The sequence below is a fragment of the Oncorhynchus tshawytscha genome, linkage group LG14 (genome assembly GCF_018296145.1).
Source record: "Oncorhynchus tshawytscha isolate Ot180627B linkage group LG14, Otsh_v2.0, whole genome shotgun sequence".
Classification (NCBI taxonomy): domain Eukaryota; kingdom Metazoa; phylum Chordata; class Actinopteri; order Salmoniformes; family Salmonidae; genus Oncorhynchus; species Oncorhynchus tshawytscha.
In genome coordinates, this window is record NC_056442.1 from 18994728 (window position 1) to 19016889 (window position 22162).

Sequence of the window (22162 nt, forward strand, 5' to 3'; positions counted from 1 at the left end):
ACAATTATAGTTTTAACCATATTGAGGCATGTTTGTTTATATTTACTTTGTTTACAAACATAGGAGTGAAAGAAGCTTATAATTTGGGTTCTGATGAGGCATGACAGTTGAACTAAGCTCATGAGGCATTTCTAAGTTATATTCTTCAAGTATCAATGGGAACATTTCCTTAATTCAGAAGTCCCAAAATGGATGAAGCACCCGCAGATTGCCCCTTTTAAGACCGAGAAGAACGAAGAAAATGAAAACACGGGTGTTCTACCAAACATTGGTTGAATAATAAACTACGAATCAAATAAAAAAATACTAGAGAGCAATAAAAAACTAGAGAGCAACTTGTGGCTTTTATTTGAGGCTGGCTCCTTTTTATGACACAGAACTCATGAAAGTGACAAAGCAAAGCGTGACGCTTCCAGATTGCATTACATTTCCACATTCTGTCATGTCATGATGATTGCTGCAACAATAAATAGATAAATGGTATAGCAAGTATCATTTGACCAGCATCTTCTTAAAAAATGTCTTGAGCACTGCAGTGGAAAAGCAGAAAGCTGCCAAACAGAAATATGGCACAACCACCCTCTCACCTTCGAAGTATCGATAGTCAAGCAACAAAACACCACGTAATGCAACACATGTTACATAACGCATTCTGCTAAATATAAGTTGGGAGAGGTCACAATGGGGCGACACTCAGGAAAACCTGTGCAGGATCTAGGGGTAAAACAGAAAAGGCATACGTGTAGTTCAAGGTAATGAGGTTGTATTAGGTTGGAAGCAAAGCTGTACGCACAGCAGCCCCATAGACAACTAAAGTAAGGCACAAAATGATGGTAACTGACAGCATAAGGTTTGTCAACAAAACCCACAAATGATCTAAAAGGTAGCTTATGACATTTACATTCAATTATTTCCTCTATTTCTTTCATAATACACACATATAGTTACCATTGGAGGCCATATCTAGTGGTATGGTTATGGAATACTTGTTGAATTCTGAAGAGTAGTAGGCTGGATCATACCAAACCTGTGCCAGTATTCAGAAAGCTTCTCAGGATAGGAGTGCTGATCTAGGATCAGTTTTGCCATAATGAATAAGATTACATGGCCGGGGAGTACCTGGTCAGCTCTCCTACTCTGAGACGCTTTATGAATGGAGGCCGTTTTGAAGTAGGCAGATGGCATTTGTTGGGAGTTATTTTACACTGCTTCACATTCTTAAAATTGGTATAGCAAAAGCAAGCAAGCAATAAAAATCCTCTCAGGATCAAAACACATTGAACTTGTGAACACAGTGAGAGGAAAATGCCACAGGTATCCGACAGTGAGTTTAGTTTTTGTACTGCATCCAGTGTTCATCATCGGCATTTTATATGCAGTTTTTTCCTTATCGTCTTGACATCGATCATGGGAAATAGAAAAATAGATATACGCTGAGTAGTAATAATAATAGACGCTCTGGTGTTTTAGACAGGTGGCCTTGGAACTCGGTCTGATAGTCCTCATGAGCTAGAGTTTGTCACTGTAGCCTGCCTGCATGTTCCGGGTCTGTTTAACAGACATCGCTAATGTGTCACACGGGTCATTCATCAAACAAGATTATCAGAGCTCTGTTGATGAAAGAGGTAGCATGATCCCCAGTGAGAAATGGAGTCCCTCAATGTGTGCACAGGTAACTGCCAAAATAAAGGGAACACAAACATAAAGTGTCTCAATACGGTGTTGGGCCACCACGAGCCATGACAGCTTCAACGTGCCTCTATTAGCAGGATGCAACACCCTTATTCCATGAGTAATTCCATAATTTGGTGTTTTGCTGATGGAAAATGCTGTCTCAGGCGCCGCTTCAGAATCTCCCATAAGTGTTCAATTGGGTTGAGATCTGGTGACTGAAACAGCCACGTCATATGGCTTACATTGTTTTCAGGCTCATCAAACCATTGAGTGAACATTCATGCCCTGTGAATGAGGGAATTGTGATCCTATGGCCTGTCCAGCATTTTTATACATGACCCTAAGCATGATGGGATCCTAATTGCTTAATTAACTCAGGAACCAAACCTCTGTGGAAGCACCAGTCTTAATATGCTTTGCATTCTTCATTTACTCAAGCGTTTCCATTATTTTGGCAGTTACCGGTGCGTTAATGTTCTGGCATGTCAAGCAGGCTCAATCAAACTGAACGAAAATGAATACTACTCAAACCCGCGTCTGGTGGTGCTGACAGTGCTATTCTATATCATGAGTACCGGTGAGTGCAGGTTACACCTCCAGACCCAGCTGGGGGCACAAAGTGAGTTTATCGCGCATCGTTAAGTTGCCTGGCCACGGTAAGGATCTCCTTCGCCCCTTTACTCAGCAGTAGATTGGCCAAGTCTAGACCTAGCTTCTCAGATGCATCCTGGGCCGGGCCTGGCATGTTGTTCGCTGTTACGCCAACACGCTGGACCCGCTCATCCACTCGCTCTTCAACCTACCACAGAGGAAAGACGGCTTAAATAAACCAAATAAATATGCCCTGAGAAGGGAGCCCCTTGATGAGCTGATATGTGTAATTGGAAGAGATGACTGGGGGGTGAGAAATCATTAGTCTGACCTTATTGTCTGAAGCAATGCTGGTCTGCATGGTCTCCTTGAGGCTGTCTGAACCATCCAGGCTGTACACTGCTCCCGTCAGGTAGAGCTTTGGTAAACAGAACACAACAGTTACAAAGGCACGCACGTAACTACGGGTATGCAACGACACACACTCACACTTAAGCAAATGTCATAAGCCCTTACCTGAGAGTCCTTGACTTCAGTGTGGACAGCAACCGGTACACTGCAACCCCCCTCCTACAAGAAGCGAAAGTGATTACACTGGAGTTTCAAATATAATGAGACGTGCAGTGGTTAGAAGGGGGTAATCTGAGGTTGCTGCATCCATTTTCTAAATGAATCAAATCAAATCGTATTTGTCACATGCTTCGTAAACAACAGGTGAAGACGTTAGTCTTAAGTGACATGCTTAATTACGGGCCCTTCCCAGCAATGCAGAGAAAAAGAAAAGAAAAAAACTACACGTAATAATAAAAGTAATAATAAATACACAATGAGTAACGATAACTTGGCTATATACACGGGGTACAAGTACCGAGTCGATGTGCAGGGGTACGAAGTAATTGAGGTAGATATGTGCATATAACTAGGAATAAAGTGATTAGTCAGCACGACAGACAATAAACAGCAGCAGAAGCTGCAGATAATTAAAGTTAACCAATAGCTACCTGGACTAACTATACTGAACAAAAATATAAACGTAACGTGCAACAATTTCAAAGATTTTACTGAGTTACAGTTTATATAAGGATATCAGTCAATTGAAATAAATCCATTAGGCCCTAATGCATGTATTTTACATGACTGGGCAAGGGTGCAGCCCTGGGTTGACCTTGCAGGGCATAGGCCCACCCACTCGGCAGCCAGGCCCACCCACTGAGGAGTCAAGCCCAGCCAATCAGAATGAGTTTTTCCCCCACAAAAGGGCTTTATTACAGACAGAAATACTCCCCCTCCCATCATCCTCAGACGATCCCGCGGGTGAAGAAGACGGAAGTGTCACGTTGTCGAGGTCAAAACTGCACATTTTAAATTGGTCTTTTATTGTCCGCAGCACAAGGTGCACCTGTGTAATGATCATGCTGTTTAATAAGCTTCCTGATATGCCACACCTGTCAGGTGGATGAATTATCTTGGTAAAGGAGAAATGCTCACTAACAGGGATGTAAACAAATTTGTGCAAAAAAATGGAGAGAAATAAGCTTTTTTATGCGTATGGAAAATGTCTGCGTTTATTTCAGCTCATGACACATGGGACCAACACTTTACATAGTGTTTATATTTCTGTTCAGTGTATTTAGGAATCGTATGGCTTGGGGGTAGAAGCTGTTCAGGGTCCTGATGGTTCCAGACAGTGCATTGGTACCATTTGTCGAGCGGTAGCAAAATGAACAGTTTATGACTTGGGTGGCTGGATGCATGAATTTTTAGGGCCTTCCTATGACACCGCCTGGTATAGAAGTCCTGAATGGCAAGGTGCTCGTCCCCAGTGATGTGCTGAAAAAAACACTGCATTGCCTCCAAACAAGCTTAAAACTATAACTTTTATATTGTGGATGGTCAGTCCTTGCATTCATAGCTCTGTCTACAAGTTTGTGAGTAGTTACATTTTTCCAGGCCCATCCCTCAGCTTTTTACCAAAATAGAGGTGGGGTAAACGCTTTGTGATTGTTTCAACTCCGGATTGCCCCTTTAAGTACTGTTTATGTGACAGTTATAAAGCCTAACATTACTTCTTTTTTTCTTTTTTCTCTTTTCTTCTTCTTTCACTTGCAATTGCACCTTAAATGGCCGGTTTCCCAGACATAGATTAAGCCTCGTCCTAGACTAAAAAAAACTTTCAATGGTGATTCTCCATTGAGCATGCTTTTTAGTCCAGGACTAGGCTTCATCTGTGTCTGGGGAAACTGGTCCGTTATGAGTATTTATATTAAGTAGCATTGACAATGCACTAGCAGCCAACAATTCACAGATACACTGGACAAAACACTATAACAAAAACATCTAGGAGACAGAGTGAGACTTGCCAGTCGTCTGAGGAAGGCTCGCTCTGCTATACAGCGCAGGACCGTGTCGGGGTCGTGCAGAACAGACACCATCTCCAGGATGTCCTCGTCTCTGGCCCGCACCTCGATGGCAAGAGCCCCCTGGAACACAGCCACGCAATGGACCCTCAGTCTGTTAAGACCACACTGAAAATTATAATCCTCACATACACAGAGCCTTTCAGGATTCTTTCAGTTTTAACAACAGTTAGGCGCAGGTATGAGAGTTAAAGAGTTAAAGTTGCCCATTTCTCCTTCATAAAATAAATCTACCTACCTGTCCAACAGCGTACATGCAGTCCTCAGGGCCCAGGATCTGCAAATGCAAAGACACAAATGAAAGGTAACTGCCCAATATTTTAGGTAGGCGGATACATTATGTAGGGCCAGGAGGTTTTCCATGACCATGTGACCGCTTGGAAAAACTCAGGGCCCTAGTTATAGGCTATATATAGGCTTACATAGTCTAAAAACCACATACAATGAATCTTGATTAATTAAGATGACTCTTGATTTATCTCTATGTTATGGACAAGGTGTTGTGATGTGGAGTGTTGGAGGTAGCTACAGTTGAAGTTGGAAGTTTACCTACACTTAGGTTGGAGTCATTAAAACTCGTTTTTCAACCACTCCAAAAATGTATTGTTAACAAACTATAGTTTTGGCAAGTCGGTTAGGACATCTACTTTGTGCATGACAAGTCATTTTTCTAACAATTGTTTAGAGACAGATTTCATCACTTATAATTCACTGTATCACAATTCCAGTGGATCAGAAGTTTACATACACTAAGTTGACTGTGCCTTTAAACAGCTTGGAAAATTCCAGAAAATGATGTCATGGCTTTAGTAGCTTCTGATAGGCTAATTGACATCATTTGAGTCAATTGGAGGTGTAGACCTCCACAAGTCTGGATCATCCTTGGGAGCAATTTCCAAATACCTGAAGGTACCACGTTCATCTGTACAAACAATATTACACAAGTATAAACACCATGGGACCACACAGCCATCATAAGGAGGCTCAGGAAGGAGGCGTGTTCTGTCTGCTAGAGATGAACGTACTTTGGTGTGAAAAGTGCAAATCAAACCCAGTACAACAGCAAAGGACCTTGTGAAGATGCTGGAGGAAACAGGTACAAAAGTATCTATATCCATAGTAAAACGAGTCCTATATCGACATAACCTGAAAGGCCGCTCAGCAAGGAAGAAGCCACTGCTCCAAAACCGCCATAAAAAAAGCCAGACTACGGTTTGCAACTGCATATGGGGACAAAGATCGTACTTTTTGGAAAAATGTCCTCTGGTCTAATGAAACAAAAATAGAACTGTTTGGCCATAATGACCATCGTTATGTTTGGAGGAAAAAGGGGGAGGCTTGCAAGCTGAAGAACACCATCCCAACCGTGAAGGATAGGGGTGGCAGCATCATGTTGTGGAGGTGCTTTGCTGCAGGGGGGACTGGTGCACTTCACAAAATAGATGGCATCATGAGGAAGTAAAATTATGTGGAATTATTGAAGCAACATCTCAAGACATCAGTCAGGAAGTTAAAGCTTGGTCGCAAATGGGTCTTCCAAATGGACAATGACCCCAAGCATACTTCCAAAGTTGTGGCAAAATGGCTTAAGGACAACAAAGTCATGGTATTGAGGTGGCCATCACAAAGCCCTGACCTCATTCCTATAGAACATTTGTGGGCAGAATTGAAAAAGCATGTGCGAGCAAGGAGGCCTACAAACCTGACTCAGTTACACCAGCACTGTCAGGAGGAATGGGCCAAAATTCACCCAACTTATTGTTGGAAGCTTGTGGAAGGCTACCCGAAACGTTTGACCCAAGTTAAACAATTTAAAGGCAATGCTACAAAATACTAATTGAGTGTATGTAAACTTCTGACCCACTGGGAATGTGATGAAAGAAATAAACGCTCAAATAAATCATTCTCTCTACTATTATTCTGACATTTCACATTCTTTAAAAAAAGTGGTGATCCTAACTGACCTAAGACAGGGACTTTTTACTAGGATTAAATGTCAGGGATTGTGAAAAACTGAGTTTAAATGTATTTGGCTAAGATGTATGTAAACTTTTGACTTCAACTGTACCTGGCTGACTCGGCTATCCCAGCCCATGCGACGGAGTCCAGCTGCAGCCAGTATAATGGCCGCGAAGTCGTCCTTTTCATCCAGCTTCTTCAACCTCGTGTTGAGGTTTCCTCGCTGGAAAAAACGCACTAAGGAAACAAACTCACAACCCTCTACAGATGGTGCTCATTACTGATATGATGTGCATCAGATTTGAAATGAAGATCCTGTTTTAATCCTTCGCTATACTGTGAGAGTGGCAGTGAGTGAACGTAGCACTGAGAGAAAGGATACAATATCTTTAAACTCCAGATGGGGGAATCTTTTCTTTAGCTGAGCAGCCCGTCGTAGGGAACTTGTGCCTATCACACTATGAAAAAAAACCCCATCAAGATCAATGTCAAGCCACTCCTTTAAAACAGATTGGAAAAGAATCTTCAAACAATGTCATGAGTAAAATTCAACTGTTTTGTACCTCTTGTCGGGCAGGGTGTCAAGGGATTTTCCCATGTTTTTGGGATGCAAGACCACTGCGTCATGGGGGTTCTCGCGCCTTAAATGAACAGGAAGGAGAGAAAAAAAACGATTTACCATGAAAATATCGGAGGCTACTTCATTCCACAGTTGTGGTGAAGAGAATCCGACTTCAATAGTAGATATTCAAAAGGTTATACACTGGCGCGCTTGGAGTATTCAAAATAAATGTATATACACATAGCCCAGATGAATAAGGACAGTGTGTTTGATTTCCCTGTGGATCCTTACAGAGGCACTATTGTGCCGACTTACTTTAGCACAGCTCCTATGGTAAAGCCAGGCGGTAGAGTCGTGGGCAAGTCTTTCAAAGAGTGGACCACCAAGTCTACTCTATAGGAGACACAGCACAACAGAGTCATTTATTTTGCAACAATTCAGAGCAAAGACTGAGGGGGAAAAAACTGGACATTAAACACCTGCACAAATCAAAGTCTTGAAGACATTAATGACATTTTGAAGCTACTGTCACGTTCTGACCTTTATTTCCTTTGTTTTGTATTTATTTAGTATGGTCAGGGCGTGAGTTGGGTGGGCAGTCTATGTTTGTTTTTCTATGTTTTGGGGCATTTCTATGTTTCGGCCTAGTATGGTTCTCAATCAGAGGCAGGTGTCATTAGTTGTCTCTGATTGAGAATCATACTTAGGTAGCCTGGGTTGCACTGTTTGTTTGTGGGTGATTGTCTATGTTGTAGCTTCACGGTTGTCATTTGTTTATTGTTTTGTATACAGTGTCAGTATTTTCTTTATTAAAGATTTACCATGGACACTTACCACGCCGCATTTTGGTCTGATCCTTCTCGCCTCTCCTCTTCAGATGAAGAGGAGGACGGCCGTGACAGCTACTCAAAATGCATGCCATTACATTGTAATAAAGAAAGTACCTCGACAGCCATTCCAGTGGCTTTTCACATTAAGACTAATAGTAATGTAGCCTACAGTTTGAATGTGGTGTTTGAAGGTGTCGATTGTTCATGAGTGGTCGAGCCTCAGTCCTGACTTGAATTTGCTTGCAAATCAGAGACAAGGTTTGAATATTGCTGTCCATCAATAACCCCCACCCAAACTTACTGAGCTTGAGCCATTTTGACAAAAAAAATGAATAAATGTTGCCTTAAGAGTTGTGCAAAGTTGATAGAATCTTATTAAAAATGATTTACAGCTGTGATGACTATCAAAGGTGAAGCCATACGCAATCAATACATCAACAACTTTTTTTCATTCATTTGGAACATTTTCTATAGTTTTTCTTTAACTTTGAAAATAAGGAGTTAGTTGTGTGGACCCAGAAGACAAAATGAGACTTACTCGTTTCTCTCCAGAGCAGTCTCCAGTTCTTTGGTGAAAAGGCTCTTCTCTCCAATCTGCATTTAGAAAGCATATAGGTTACTAACTGTTAACCCCATTACATTTTTAGCTCAGAACTTAAGTGTTTTTCGCATACTACTGAGTCAAGTAAAATGAACAATTTGGGCAATAATTTAGTTCTGATGAGAAACGCTTTAGTTTATAAACAGATTTACCTTTGATAACGCTGTGTCAAGGATTTTGTCCCCTGTAGTTGTCATGCCAACTGACACAGAAAGACAAAGATATATACAAAGTGATATAGTCGTTGAATTACTGTACTGTACATATCTTATTGTGATGCATCTCCATAGTCAAAGTGTATCTGGACTCACCTATTTCTAAGTGGACATCGGGGTACAGTCTCTTCAGCTTCTCTGCAACGCTGTCCGTCTGAATACGAGCCAGCTGAGGTCAATAAATTAACAGAAATGAATGCAATTTGGATGACAACTTGTGTGTGTGCACATTTTGGATGGTTGGTTTCTAGCTAGTTCACTTCCTGGATAATACTGAATATCATAGTCTATTCAAGAAGCAAATGTTCAGCCGTGCGTTATCAAATCACTGGGACGTGAACATAACAAGCTGTAGTAAAAGGCTAGACATTATTGGAGCAGTGAACGGACTATCTCTGTTGCAGGAGGAGCAGACCTCCCTGACTGCTGTATCTGAGGGAACAGAGAAGGGAAGCTTATCTGATAAAGAGTTGCCACGCTCTGCGCTAACCTATTCAAACTCCACAGTAGTTTCACTGACACCGGGAAAAATTGTTAAAGTGAAAAATGACATTACCTTAAACCTAAAATCACATGCGATTTAGTTCCACTCAACCACCAAAGGTATCTTACCTGGCTCTTTCGGGTTCCAATTCTTATGACCCGGCTAACTTTCCCATTAGCATTCTGTTGGAAAAACACAAGCAATACATTGCAACAGCCATTTTTCCAATAACAGAGTTTTTACATTTCTACATGTAGTTGCAGTTCATGGCAGTGATTCCCTTCGTATTGTCCCAACTCCTTTCACTGTAAGCCACATATAACTGCTCCATATCATAAAATAAACATCAACTCTGCTTGAATTGCTTTCCTCTTACCCTGACATACTTATAAGGTCCCTCCATAGTTCTCAGGAAACCTTAGCTTCTACACGCAGAGCAGCACTTTGTGTCGTCTGTAGAGCTGTGAAAGCCTGCTGTGTCTATGTGGGGAGCAGTGGCAAGTTATACAGCCTAGCCCTAGAGATACTGAACCATGCCTCAACTCCCTACACCCCCATTTCCCTGGTCCTAGCTGATAAGTCAAGTGTGCCGATTCATTGTGTCAGTTATTATGAGCAGTGAGGGGTAGCGATGGTCTTTTGTAAGATCATTTGCCTATTGGCATTTTCCAAATGGTCATGAAATAGACATGTATGTATGTGGAAAGCACCGATATAAAAAGGATAGATTTTTCTGTTTAAATCTGATCCCATTCAAAGCTGACAACCTTTAGGTTTTAAAGGACAAGACAAGAGCTGACGCACTGGATGTTGTAGGCAATGTTCCCTCATCAACAACAAAAACAATCGACACTGAGCAAATTTCAGGTCTGCTGAGCACAAACTTGAATGTTGTGAAAATTCTGTGCAACTTCCAGCACGCGTTTACTATGAACACTGAGGCTGTACCTGCCTTAAGTTACAGTTTTAACAGCGGCCATGTGGGCTACTGTGGCTATTTGATCATAATGTAGGCCTGACAGAGAGGCCTACAATCAAAAACAATGGAGAAAATGCATCCCATAACATTTTAACATGGGAATAGCTGTTATATCATTCAGCCTACAGTAGCAATGTGTGATGTTCAATGTAGGCCTACATTCCATGAGACTTAAAACAAAAAACATGCAGGGCTTGATATTAACCTGTTTATCCACTTGCCCTTCAGACAAGGAGGTGACTGAAAATGTTGTGTTGTTTGATGCAAGAAACCACTTTACAAAATAAAATGCATTATTATTCCCATACTATTATTACAGGGAATCAGGGAAGCTCTTTACCCGACTCGCTTTTCAAAGATGTCTGTGAATGTTTTATGCTTTTGTAAGAAGCAATCACTCCCCTATTGCTGACTACAAATGATCTATAACTGGGCTAATAACTCACTAACTAGCAAAGGATATGAACAAAATGTGCAGATGTGGCTAGACGCAGCTCTCGCTTTGATCTCAAAACAAGGCATCTACTCAGAACCGCTCATACTGTAAACACAGTCCAGTTCAAAGTAAATGGCACAGATCCATATATGGCAATGGTCTATTTGTATATGCAGCACCAGTCTGTGTAAAGTTCGGGCTGAGTAGTGTGTGTCAATTTAATGGAATCCTATGTGTTTTGCCTACAACAAAATCTCTTGCATAGTTCGTTTTGTTTCGGTATGTTGCATTGAAAGTGGCTAATATAGCGTTGATTCGATCCCAATTGCCACAGTGAAGGGAAACGGTGATAGTCTTAACAGGAAAAACTCTAGAACCGTGGTCAACAACATTTTCTGAGTCAAGATCACTTTCTGAGTAAAAGAAACGTACGCCTGTGCAACATTAACCAATTAAAAATAGTTCTGTAGCAATGAGATTTGTGCAATAAGCTATATGGCCCAATACATTTTCACTGCATATTGGCTATGCATAAATTGCCCTGCCAATGTATTGTTGTTCAGGCCATTTCTTAAAATTATCTTTCAAAATTTAAGGTAGGCTATATAATCACACCGGCAATAGATCCATTGTTGTATTACTTGTGAGGCACAACTGAGCGAGCATCTGATGGTCAGTCTCAACTAGAGGTCGACCGATTAATTAGGGCCGATTTCAAGTTTTCATAACAATCGGTAATCTGCCTTTTTGGATGGCCAATTATATTGCAATCCACGAGGAGACTGCGTGGGAGGCTGACCACCTGTTACGCGAGTGCAGCATCAAAAGGACCTTGTGGCTGCAAGGAGCCATGGTAAGTTGCTAGCTACAGTAGCATTAAACTTAACTTATAAAAAACAATCAATCTTCACATAATCACTAATTAACTACACATGATTGATGATATTACTAAGTGAACTAGCTTGTCCTGTGTTGCATATAATCAAAGTGGTGTCTGTTAATTTATCATCTAATCACAGCCTACTTCAACTTCGCCAAACGGGGGATGATTTAACAAAAGCACATTCGCGAAAAAAAAGCACAATCGTTGCACAAATGTACCTAACCATAAACATTAATGCCTTTCTTAAAATCAATACACAGAAGTTGTTTTTTTTTTTTTAAACCTGCATATTTAGTTAAAAGAAATGCATTTTAGCCGGCGATATTTAACTGGGGAAATTGTGTCACTTCTCTTGTGTTCAGTGCAAGCAGAGTCAGGGTATATGCAGCAGTTTGGGCCGTCTGGCCCGTTGCGAACTGTGTGAAGACCATTTCTTCCTAACAAAGACCGTAATTAATTTGCCAGAATTTTACATAATTATGACATAACATTGAAGGTTGTGCAATGTAACAGCAATATTTAGACTTAGGGTTGCCACCCGTTGGATAAAATACGAAACGGTTTCGTATTTCACTGAAAGAATAAACGTTTTGTTTTCTAAAATTATAGTTTCCGGATTTTACCATATTAATGACCAAAGGCTCATATTTCTGTGTGTTTATTATAATTAAGTCTATGATTTGATATTTGATAGAGCAGTCTGACTGAGCGGTGGTAGACAGCAGCAGGCTCGTAAGCATTCATTCAAACAGCACTTTACTGCGTTTGCCAGCAGCTCTTAGCAATGCTTGAGGCACAGCGCCGTTTATGACTTCAAGCCTATGAACTCCAGATATTAGGCTGGCAATACTAAAGTGATCGACCATTAACCCTCCCGTGGTCCTGGTACTGTGTCTAGTCCCCGCGTCCTCCGGGTCACCCTGTCCCGTCCTGGCTAAAGGCCCAATGTGCGCAAGTGTGACAGTAGGCGTGTGAACAGCCTTTGCAGATGTATTTCTTACACCTGCAGCACACCGTGTGTGTCTTGGAGTCCTTCTTGGGTGGGCAGAGCTGACACCTCTTCCTCTTACTTGCCCCGGTGGTGGCCGGGCAACGGGCGGGGCAGCGGCCGTGCCAGCGGCGGGGCCCTGGCTCTGTTGATCAGGAGGCGCCGCCGTAGCACTCTGTAGGACTTTGACAAGGGCTGACGCCGCTTCGGTGCGGGGCAGATGCTGCCTTCTTTGGATCAGCGGCTTCACGAGTGCCTTTCCCAGCTGCTCGAGGAACACCCTGCGCTTGTTCCGCTTGCCAGGCATCCAGTCAGGCTTGATCTCTCGCCATATGACAAAGGCGTTGTAGGAGGACACGTCGAGGATGTTGTGGAAGACGACCAGGGGCCAGCGGGCAGTCATCCGTCTGCAGCTGTAGGTGCCCACCACCTTGTCTAGGTTGTCCACGCCGCCCTTGTTGCAGTTGTAGTCTAGGATGAGGGCCGGCTTCTTGTCGCGACGATCGCTGATGTGGCCCTCTGTGTGCAGCGTGCTCAAGAGTAGCACGTTCTTGTTTCTCTTTGCCAGGTAGGACACCAGAGTGGCGGTGGGCGTGAAGGCGAACCTGGAGGACAGGACCTGTCTGCCCCTGGACTCGAGCAGCGCGGGCGGGAGCTCGGCCTTGTTCCTTCTCACCGTGCCCACCATGGTGAGGTTCCTCTCGAGGAGCCGCTGGCCCAGGTCGTAGGAGGTGAAGAAGTTGTCGCAGGTGACGTTGCGTCCGCTCAGGCCCGTTGTCAGATCGAGGACGACGCGCATCCCCTGGTTCTTCTCGGGGCCTCCGCCGGCCGCCTTGCCGGTGTACACTTGCATCTTCCAAGCGTAGCTGGACTTGGCGTCGCAGGCCACCCACGACTTGATGCCGTATTTGGCCGGCTTGCTGGGGATGTACTGACGGAAGGGACAGCGGCCTTTTTGGAAAGGGGACAAGACATTGGTGTGGTTACCGTGTGCAACGGGGTAGACAAAAGGGCCAACCGTTGTGTCTCACACACGCTCTGTATAGACATGTAAGCACACGCGCACGCACGCGCACAAGCGCAAGCACAGTACCTCTGAACGGGACCAGTTGCTCGTCCACCGTCACGTCGGGCCCCGGGTTGTAGAGGGCCGGCAGCCGCGCCTCCCACAGGTCCCAGACCTCTCGTATGGCTGCGAGTTTGTCCGTGGCGAGTCTGGCGGGTCTCGACTGGCGGTCGTCGAATCGCAGCAGCCTCGAGTACCTGTGAAAGACCTTGAGCGACATGGTGGCTCGGAACACGGTCCTGCCGCTCTCGGCGTCCCACAGGCTTGCCGCGGCCTCGCCCGGGACCTGTAGACGCCCGCTAGGATCAGCAGCCCTAGGTAGGCGCGCAGGTCCGTGGCGTCCATGGGTCGCCAGCCGTCGCCGTATTTTCTGGCCCCGTGCAGGTTCGTCATTTCCACAATTATCCTTTCTATCGCCGGCGTGACAAACAGGTGGAAGGCGGACGCGATGTCGCGGGCCTGCGTCGCGGCATAGGCCGTGGGGCCCGGAGTCTGGTCCGGCCCGGCGCGGCAGATCGCCCGGGGCCCGCGGTGGCGGCCGTAGGCCACGGGGACCACTCGATTTTGCCGTTCTTCGACAGCAACGGCGGCTCCCGTCGGTCCTGGGCCGAGGAGATCTCTTCCTCGTCGCGGTCCTCGGGCGGCTCTTCCTCGGGCTGCTGCTCTTCCTCAGAAGAGGGAGAAGAGGCATCGTCGACCTCGCGACGCTCGGGGTTGTATTCCTCCCCGTCTTCGTCTTCCGAAACCTCTTCCTCTTCCTCCTCCTGGCAATCCGAGTAGTCTTCTTGGTCCACGCTGGACAAGATCTGTTCTAGAACCTGCGCGGCCGTAAACGCGGCCATGGCCGATCGGTGGAGCCGAGCGGGTCCGCTGAGCTACGGGAAGAGCGCACTTGGCACGGTTGGGGCGCCGGTCACTTTGTGTGTGTGTGTGTGTGGGTGCGGGTTGGTGTGGGTGGGCGCCGATGACAATATTAGTATCCTCTCTATTACGCGGGATACCGAGACCCGAAACTGCTCGAGGCTCGCTTGCGCGCACCTGTGTAGCCCTGTGCAGTCGACCCAACCCCCAGCCGAGCAACAAGAACACTCGGCTGCTCTCTAGCACACAGCGGAGCACAGGTCCGGACCTGTGCAGCGGCCGGCCGGCTGGCTCTGCGCTCTGACCCACGAGAGCAGAGCCCAGAGCCCAGAGCCCAGAGCGCAGAGCGGTGAGCCCAGAGCACAGCCTCGCCACACTCGTAGACACTCTACTACGCGCGACGGCACACGCATCGCCACTGGCTGGCAGGGTCGCTCTGACCCGAGAGCGCAGAGCACAGAGGACAGAGCACAGAGCGCAGAGCGGTGAGCCCAGAGCACAGCCTCGCCACACTCGCAGACTCTCTACTACGCTCAGAGGCACACGCCTCGCCAGCCAGTGGCTGGCACGGTCGCTCTGACTCGGGAGAGCAAAGCGCAGAGCCCTGGAAACACAGGGCCTGGGTCGCTCTGACCCGCGAGCCCAGAGCGCAACTACAACACTCGGCTGCTCTCTAGCACACAGCGGAGCACAGGGCCGGACCTGTGCAGCGGCTGGCTGGGTCGCTCTGACCCGAGAGAGCAGAGCGGCGAGGACAGAGCACATAGCGCAGAGCGGGGAGCCGGGCACAACCTCGCCACACTCGCAGACACTCGCAGACACTCTACTACGCTCAGAGGCACACGCCTCGCCAGCCAGTGGCTGGCACGGTCGCTCTGACCCGCCAGCGCAGAGCGAGAGCCCTGGAAACACAGGGCCTGGGTCGCTCTGACCCGCGAGCGCAGAGCGCAGAAAGGGGAGCCCTCCACACACAGGACCTGGGTCACACTGACCCCAGGACCACGGGAGGGTTAAGAGGTATCGGCTTTCTTTGGTCCTCCAATAATAGGTATCGGTGTTGAAAAATCCTAATCGGTCGACCTCTAGTCTCAACGGAGGGAGAGAGCAGCAGACTGAGGATGAGCCTCAACAGCCCCATGCTCTCCCTTTCCTCCACTGACACTGACCAAAAAGGGACACTGGCCAAAAAGGGACACCGTCTACCAGCTGTTGGCGAAACCCGAGTCGCACCACATTATTTCTGCCTCATGCACAAATTCATGTTGTTACTTCTATGAACAGAGAAAGTAATTTATTCCTCGATATTAAAAAAGACCCATGCCACTAATAATATCAACGAAAGCCTATAGATACACTTTCCTACTCATTCATTACCGATGCAGTTCTTGTTGCAGCGCTGAGTTGAAATTGCTTATAAAAGTATTGAATACAAAGTGTTGTCAGTGCTGAGTAAGAATGTACTCAATCATAAAAACAACAGCTCTTTGATGTATTCGTTGACAGTCTCTCTAGTCATGGTTTTAAACGTTTTGAAATCTCAGTATCAATTTGGCTGAAGATTTATTGTGCCTGCTACATTAACGCAGACACGGTAATCTGAGCCATCCGATTGGCCAGCAGTATTCCCATAGTGCACTTGATTTGCTCTCTGGGCCCTCCGGGAAGGCAGCGTTTGTACCTTGAGTCATAAGAAAAGGTTCAAAATGGCAACAGTTCGCCTACCCGACTCGCATGGCAGCTGAATAGTGTACACCTAACGCCAGCAGCCCAGACGGAAGAAAAATAGAATACAAGGCTCTATCGTTGTTTTTTTTTACAGAAATCTTTGGCGATCGAGCAGTGGCGGTTCTAGCTTGTATGGCTCCCTGGGAAAACAGCCCCTTTGGCACCCCCCGACAAAAAAAAGCACAATTCTGCACTAAATGTAAGGTTTATTCAGACATTTGGAACAACACAAATAAATAATCATAGAGAGACCTTCCTAGGCAGTCGCCTGCCTAGCTCACAAACTAGAATCAGGGCGCCCACTCCGACAAGGTTAATTGACCCACAGTCCCACATGGTGGCATGATATCATTGACGTGACGTGCAAATAAGCGATAGAAAACCGATTTGTGTTGTCACTATTCCGATTTTTTTTCGTGCGGGTTTCCCGTGCCGCCCAGGGCGGCTGCCCATGTCGCCTATACCTAAATCCGTAACTGCGATCGAATATGAATGCCTTGGAGATCGACCAGTCGACAACTGCCCTAGAAAATGAAGTGAAATTCAATCTCGTTCTTCTCACTGTGGGTTGATATTCCTGCGAGGCAGTCCAAGGGGAGCTGCTCGACAATCTCGAGACTACTACACAGGCAACATTGGTTGCAGGCATTGTACAGCAGCCATAGAAGCGCTGACGGGCAGGAACATCATATTATGCTGTTATTTAATGAATTAACACACATCGTTTTAACTACGGGAACGGCCAATCTGTCATTAGAAAGGGAAAACATAACAGTTTCTAATCTACATGATCAATGGATGTAGCTGCTAATGGTGACTATCGAGGCAGACGTTATTTGTAATGTCAATTATTTGATATATGAGATGTATTCTCCAATGGTAGAGCTCCGAGGTGCAGGAGGGCGCGACAGTAAACCAATCAGCGCGGTCCGGTTTGGCTGTAAAAATGGCGCATGCCTCACTCCGCCAAACGTTATCACTGAGGTATGAACGTTATGCTATGCAGAGTGCTACCTAACTAGCCACGTCTCTCACCTGTGAACTCGTCTCTCCCGACATCTCAGTGATACAGTGATGATCAGCGAGTATTGTCTTTGTCAGTTATTCCCGACGTTCAACCCATGAGACTATAACTAATTCCTTGTAATCAGGGATGAAAGGGGCATTTGTAAACTAGGGTCAATTCTGCTGACTGCCGGTGCCCTTCCGACGTCACTCCACGGAATGTCATTTCACTTCCGTGTGCTTTGGCTGCGTTCACGAACATCTAAAAAAGCTACATGCAAATGTGTTCTTGGTCACACAGTAACCGTTTGAAAACAGCCCAATTTGTTTTTTAAATTATTGTTTTATCGATTTAAAGTACATTTCACTAGCAAAATTAGCAAACTTAGTAACAATGGCATTTTTTGTACATTGACAATTTATAAGTAACATGTGCGCAGCTGACCACTGTCTTCTAGCTACTATACCCTTGTCATTGAGCTATAAATGAAGGGCCAAACCTGATACTCTTCTCCTAAATGTCAGAGTATCTATCTAGCTAAATTCTAGTTTTTTTTTCTCTGTATCAGAACTTGTTCAAGCCATAGAGATAGATAGAGGACTCATCATGGATATTACCTGTTTTAAGCATGGACTTTGCCATTGAGGGCTTCCACTATTTAAAAGTAGTCAACTGAATGGGGATTCCTATAAGTTGGGAGCAATCAGCCACTAAAGAAGAAGAAAATTGACTACTTTAAAATGTCCTCTTCTGGCTGTGCCGGGTGGAGATTATAACAGAACATGGCCAAGATGTTTAAATGTTCATAAATGACCAGCATGGTCAAATAATAATAATCACAGTAGTTGTTGAGGGTGCAACAAGTCAGCACCTCAGGAGTAAATGTCAGTTGGCTTTTCATAGCCGATCATTGAGAGTATCTCTACCGCTCCTGCTGTCTCTAGAGAGTTGAAAACAGCAGGTCTGGGACGGGTAGCACGTCCGGTGAACAGGTCAGGGTTCCATAGCCACAGGCAGAACAGTTGGAACTGGAGCAGCAGCACGGTCAGGTGGACTGGGGACAGCAAGGAGCCATCATGCCTGGTAGTCCTATGTACGGCAGGACCAAATCGGAAAGATAGGTAGGAGCAAGCCCATGTAATGCTTTGTAGGTTAGCAGTAAAACCTTGAAATCAGCCCTTGCCTTAACAGGAAGCCAGTGTAGGGAGGCTAGCACTGGAGTAATATGATAAAATCTTTTGGTTCTCGTCAGGATTCTAGCAGCCCTATTTAGCACTAACTGAAGTTTATTTTGTGGTTTATCCGGGTAGCCGGAAAATGTAGAACATTGCAGTAGTCTAACCTAGAAGTAACAAAAGCATGGATTCATTTTTCTGCATCATTTTTGGACAGAAAGTTTCAGATTTTTGCAATGTTATGTAGATGGAAAAAAGCTGTCCTTGAAACAGTCTTGATATGTTCGTCAAACGAGAGATCAGGGTCCAGAGTAACGCTGAGGGCCTTCACAGTTTTATTTGAGACAACTGTACAACCATTAAAATTAATTGTCAGATTCAACAGAAGATCTCTTTGTTTCTTTGGACCTAGAACAAGCATCTCTGTTTTGTCCGAGTTTAAAAGTAGAACGTTTGTAGTCATCCACTTCCTTATGACTGAAACACAGGCTTCTAGCAAGGGCAATTTTGGGGCTTCACCATGATTCATTGAAATGTACAGCTGTGTGTCATCCGCATAGCAGTGAAAGTTAACATTATGTTTTCGAATGACATCCCCCAAGAGGTCAAATATATAGTGAAAACAATAGTGGTCCTAAAATGGAACCTTGAGGAACACCAACATTTACAGTTGATTTGTTAGAGGACAAACCATTCACAGAGACAAATGGATATCTTTCCGACAGATAAGATCTAAACCAGGCCAGAACTTGTCCGTGTAGACCAATTTGGGTTTCCAATCTCTCCAAAAGTATGTGGTGATCGATGGTATCAAAAGCAGCACTAAGGTCTAGGAGCACGAGGACAGATGCAGAGCCTCGGGTCTGACGCCATTAAAAGGTCATTTACCACCTTTTTCAAGAGAGGCTTTATTACTGCCAGTTTTAGTGAGTTTGGTACACATCCGGTGGATAGAGAGCCGTTTATTATGTTCAACATAGGAGGGCCAAGCACAGGAAGCAGCTCTTTCAGGAGTTTAGTTGGAATAGGGTCCTGTATGCAGCTTGAAGGTTTAGAGGCCATGATTATTTTCATCATTGTGTCAAGAGATATAGTACTAAAAGACTTGAGTGTCTCCCTTGATCCTAGGTCCTGGCAGAGTTGTGCAGACTCAGGACAACTGAGCTTTGGAGGAATACACAGATTTAAAAAGGAGTCCGTAATTTGCTTTCTAATGATCATGATCTTTTCCTCAAAGAAGTTCATGAATTTATTACTGCTGAAGTGAAAGCCATCCTCTCTTGGAGAATGCTGCTTTTTGGTTAGCTTTGCGACAGTATCAAAAATACATTTAGGATTGTTCTTATTTTCCTCAATTAAGTTGGAAAAATAGGAGGATCGAGCAGCAGTGAGGGCTCTTCGATACTGCAAGGTACTGTCTTTCCAAGCTAGTTGGAAGACTTCCAGTTTGGTGTGGCGCCATTTCCGTTCCAATTTTCTGGAAGCTTGCTTCAGAGCTCGGGTACTTTCTGTATACCAGGGAGCTAGTTTCTTATGACAAATGTTTTTCGTTTTTAGGGGTGCAACTGCATCTAGGGTATTGCGCAAGGTTAAATTGAGTTCCTCAGTTAGGTGGTTAACTGATTTTGTCCTCTGACTTCCTTGGGTAGGCAGATGGAGTCTGGAAGGGCATCAAGGAATCTTTGGGTTGTCTGAGAATTTATAGCATGACTTTTGATGCTCCTTGGTTGGGGTCTGAGCAGATTATTTGTTGCGATTGCAAACGTAATAAAATGGTGGTACGATAGTCCAGGGTTATGAGGAAAAACATTAAGATCGACAACATTTATTCCATGGGACAAAACTAGATCCAGAGTATGACTGTGGCAGTGAGTAGGTCCAGAGACATGTTGGGCAAAACCCACTGAGTCGATGATGGCTCCGAAAGACTTTTGGAGTGGGTCTGTGGACTTTTCCATGTGAATATTAAAGTCACCAAAAATTAGAATATTATCTGCTATGACTACAAGGTCCGATAGGAATTCAGGGAACTCAGTGAGGATTGCTGTATATGGCCCAGGAGGCCTGTAAACAGTAGCTATAAAAAGTGATTGGCTAGGCTGCATAGATTTCATGACTAGAAGCTCAAAAGATGAAAACGTCTGGGGTTTTTTTGTAAATTGAAATTTGCTATCGTAAATGTTAGCAACACCTCCGCCTTTGCGGGGTGCACGGGGGATATGGTCACTAGTGTAACCAGGAGGTGAGGCCTCATTTAACACAGTAAATTCATCAGGCTTAAGCCATGTTTCAGTCAGGCCAATCACATCAAGATTATGATCAGTGATTAGGTCATTGACTATAACTGCCTTTGAAATGAGGGATCTAACATTAAGTAGCCCTATTTTGAGATGTGAGGTATCACGATCTCTTTCAATAATGGCAGGAATGGTGGAGGTCTTTATTCTAGTGAGATTGCTAAGGCGAACACCGCCATGTTTAGTTTTGCCCAACCTAGGTCGAGGCACAGACACGGTCTCAATGGGGATAGCTGAGCTGACTACACTGACTGTGCTAGTGGCAGACTCCACTAAGCTGCCTGGCCTGCACCCTATTTCATTGTGGAGCTAGGGAAGTTAGATCCCTGTATATGTTCATAGATAAGATGTGAGCACCCCTCCAGCTTGGATGGAGTCCGTCACTCCTCAACAGGCCAGGCTTGGTCCTGTTTGTGGGTGAGTCCCAGAAAGAGGGCCAGTTGTCTACAAATTCTTGTGATAGAATTTAAAGCAGTGATGACTGCTTTAAGGAGTTGAGTGTAGAGGGAAGTGGTGTGGTGTGGGAGGTTGGCATCAAGTGCAAAAAGAGGGATATGTGCTCCCGTAGTTCAGAGATGGAAACTGGCGAGAGAGAGGATGAAGTATCTGCGGTGAGGACTGCAGAGTTCGGGCTTTGTCCCGAGGATGATTAGGATGATTCTGGTCCAATGGAGTGAGATTTATAGAGAGAATGGATCCTTGCATTTTGGCTGATCCATATGTGGTGTCAGGTTGGGTGGAGAAGTGGTTGGTGAAGGTAACTTGGAGTGGACTCGTGATGATTTATTGTGTTTCGTCCGCCCAGAGTGAGTGGGCGCTCTGGAAAACGCAATTAGGGACAAAAATTGTGACTTGATTTGATCTTCAGGATAGGGTGCTGTTGAAATGAGTGATAATGAGGGTTACATTAAGTGTTGAGGAGGATCAATTGAAATTGAAGATTCCCTATGTCTGTGACGCCCGCCATTTGATGAGATATAGATCCAGTGGAGAGCATGGGGAAGCGGAGAAGACAGTGTCTGTCATGCTGAGTTTTTGATACATTCTGATACAGTTTATGGGCATGTTGCAGCAGTGTGTAAGGGGGGGGATGCCTAGGTGTGAGAAGTGTGCCGGAGAGCATGAGACGAAGGAATGTGTGGTATCGGTGGAGAAAGTTATGTGTGTTAGTTGTGGGTGCCCATGGGGCTGGAGATCAGAGGTGTCCTGTGAGAGAAAGGCAGATTGAAGTTGCCAGGGTTAGAGGAGTACAGAAAGTGTTGTATGCCGAAACAGTGAATAGAGTCGTAGAGGAAGATGGGTACAGGTTGAGGGATACTGAGAGCATTCCTGTGAGTAGGCAGAGACCAAAAGAGAGAGTGATGGGAATAATTTGTGCTTCAGTAAGGTGGGCTTTTTGGGATTTTATAGCGG

General features: G+C 45.0%; 1 protein-coding gene across 3 annotated transcripts; it reads right to left on the reverse strand.

The window, feature by feature from the left end:
- Positions 1-325: 325 nt before the first annotated feature.
- Positions 326-17510, reverse strand: hmbsb (hydroxymethylbilane synthase, b). Of its 3 annotated transcripts, none has more exons than XM_024444476.2 (14): positions 17307-17510; positions 9462-9515; positions 8946-9018; positions 8787-8836; positions 8572-8627; positions 7519-7596; positions 7205-7282; positions 7024-7099; positions 6751-6864; positions 4921-4959; positions 4626-4745; positions 2782-2835; positions 2597-2683; positions 326-2473 (listed from the first exon to the last, which is right to left on the reverse strand). In XM_024444476.2, the coding sequence occupies exons 1-14, from the start codon at positions 17328-17330 to the stop codon at positions 2300-2302; spliced, it is 1077 nt and encodes a 358-aa protein (XP_024300244.1). In that variant the 5' UTR covers positions 17331-17510; the 3' UTR covers positions 326-2299. The 3 variants fall into 3 exon arrangements, with proteins under 3 accessions (XP_024300244.1, XP_024300243.1, XP_024300245.1); XM_024444475.2 differs by lacking the exon at positions 17307-17510 and adding an exon at positions 9710-9837; XM_024444477.2 differs by lacking the exon at positions 17307-17510 and adding an exon at positions 9720-9774.
- Positions 17511-22162: the final 4652 nt, after the last annotated feature.

Excerpts from the sequence above, each read along its gene's own strand:
- hmbsb (XM_024444475.2), bottom strand. The coding sequence starts at position 9,736 with ATGGAGGGACCTTATAAGTATGTCAGG. Across the intron at positions 8,837-8,945 it reads CGATGTCCACTTAGAAATAG|TTGGCATGACAACTACAGGG; the intron begins GTGAGTCCAGAT and ends TTTCTGTGTCAG. Across the intron at positions 4,960-6,750 it reads GGGATAGCCGAGTCAGCCAG|ATCCTGGGCCCTGAGGACTG; the intron begins GTACAGTTGAAG and ends TTGCATTTGCAG.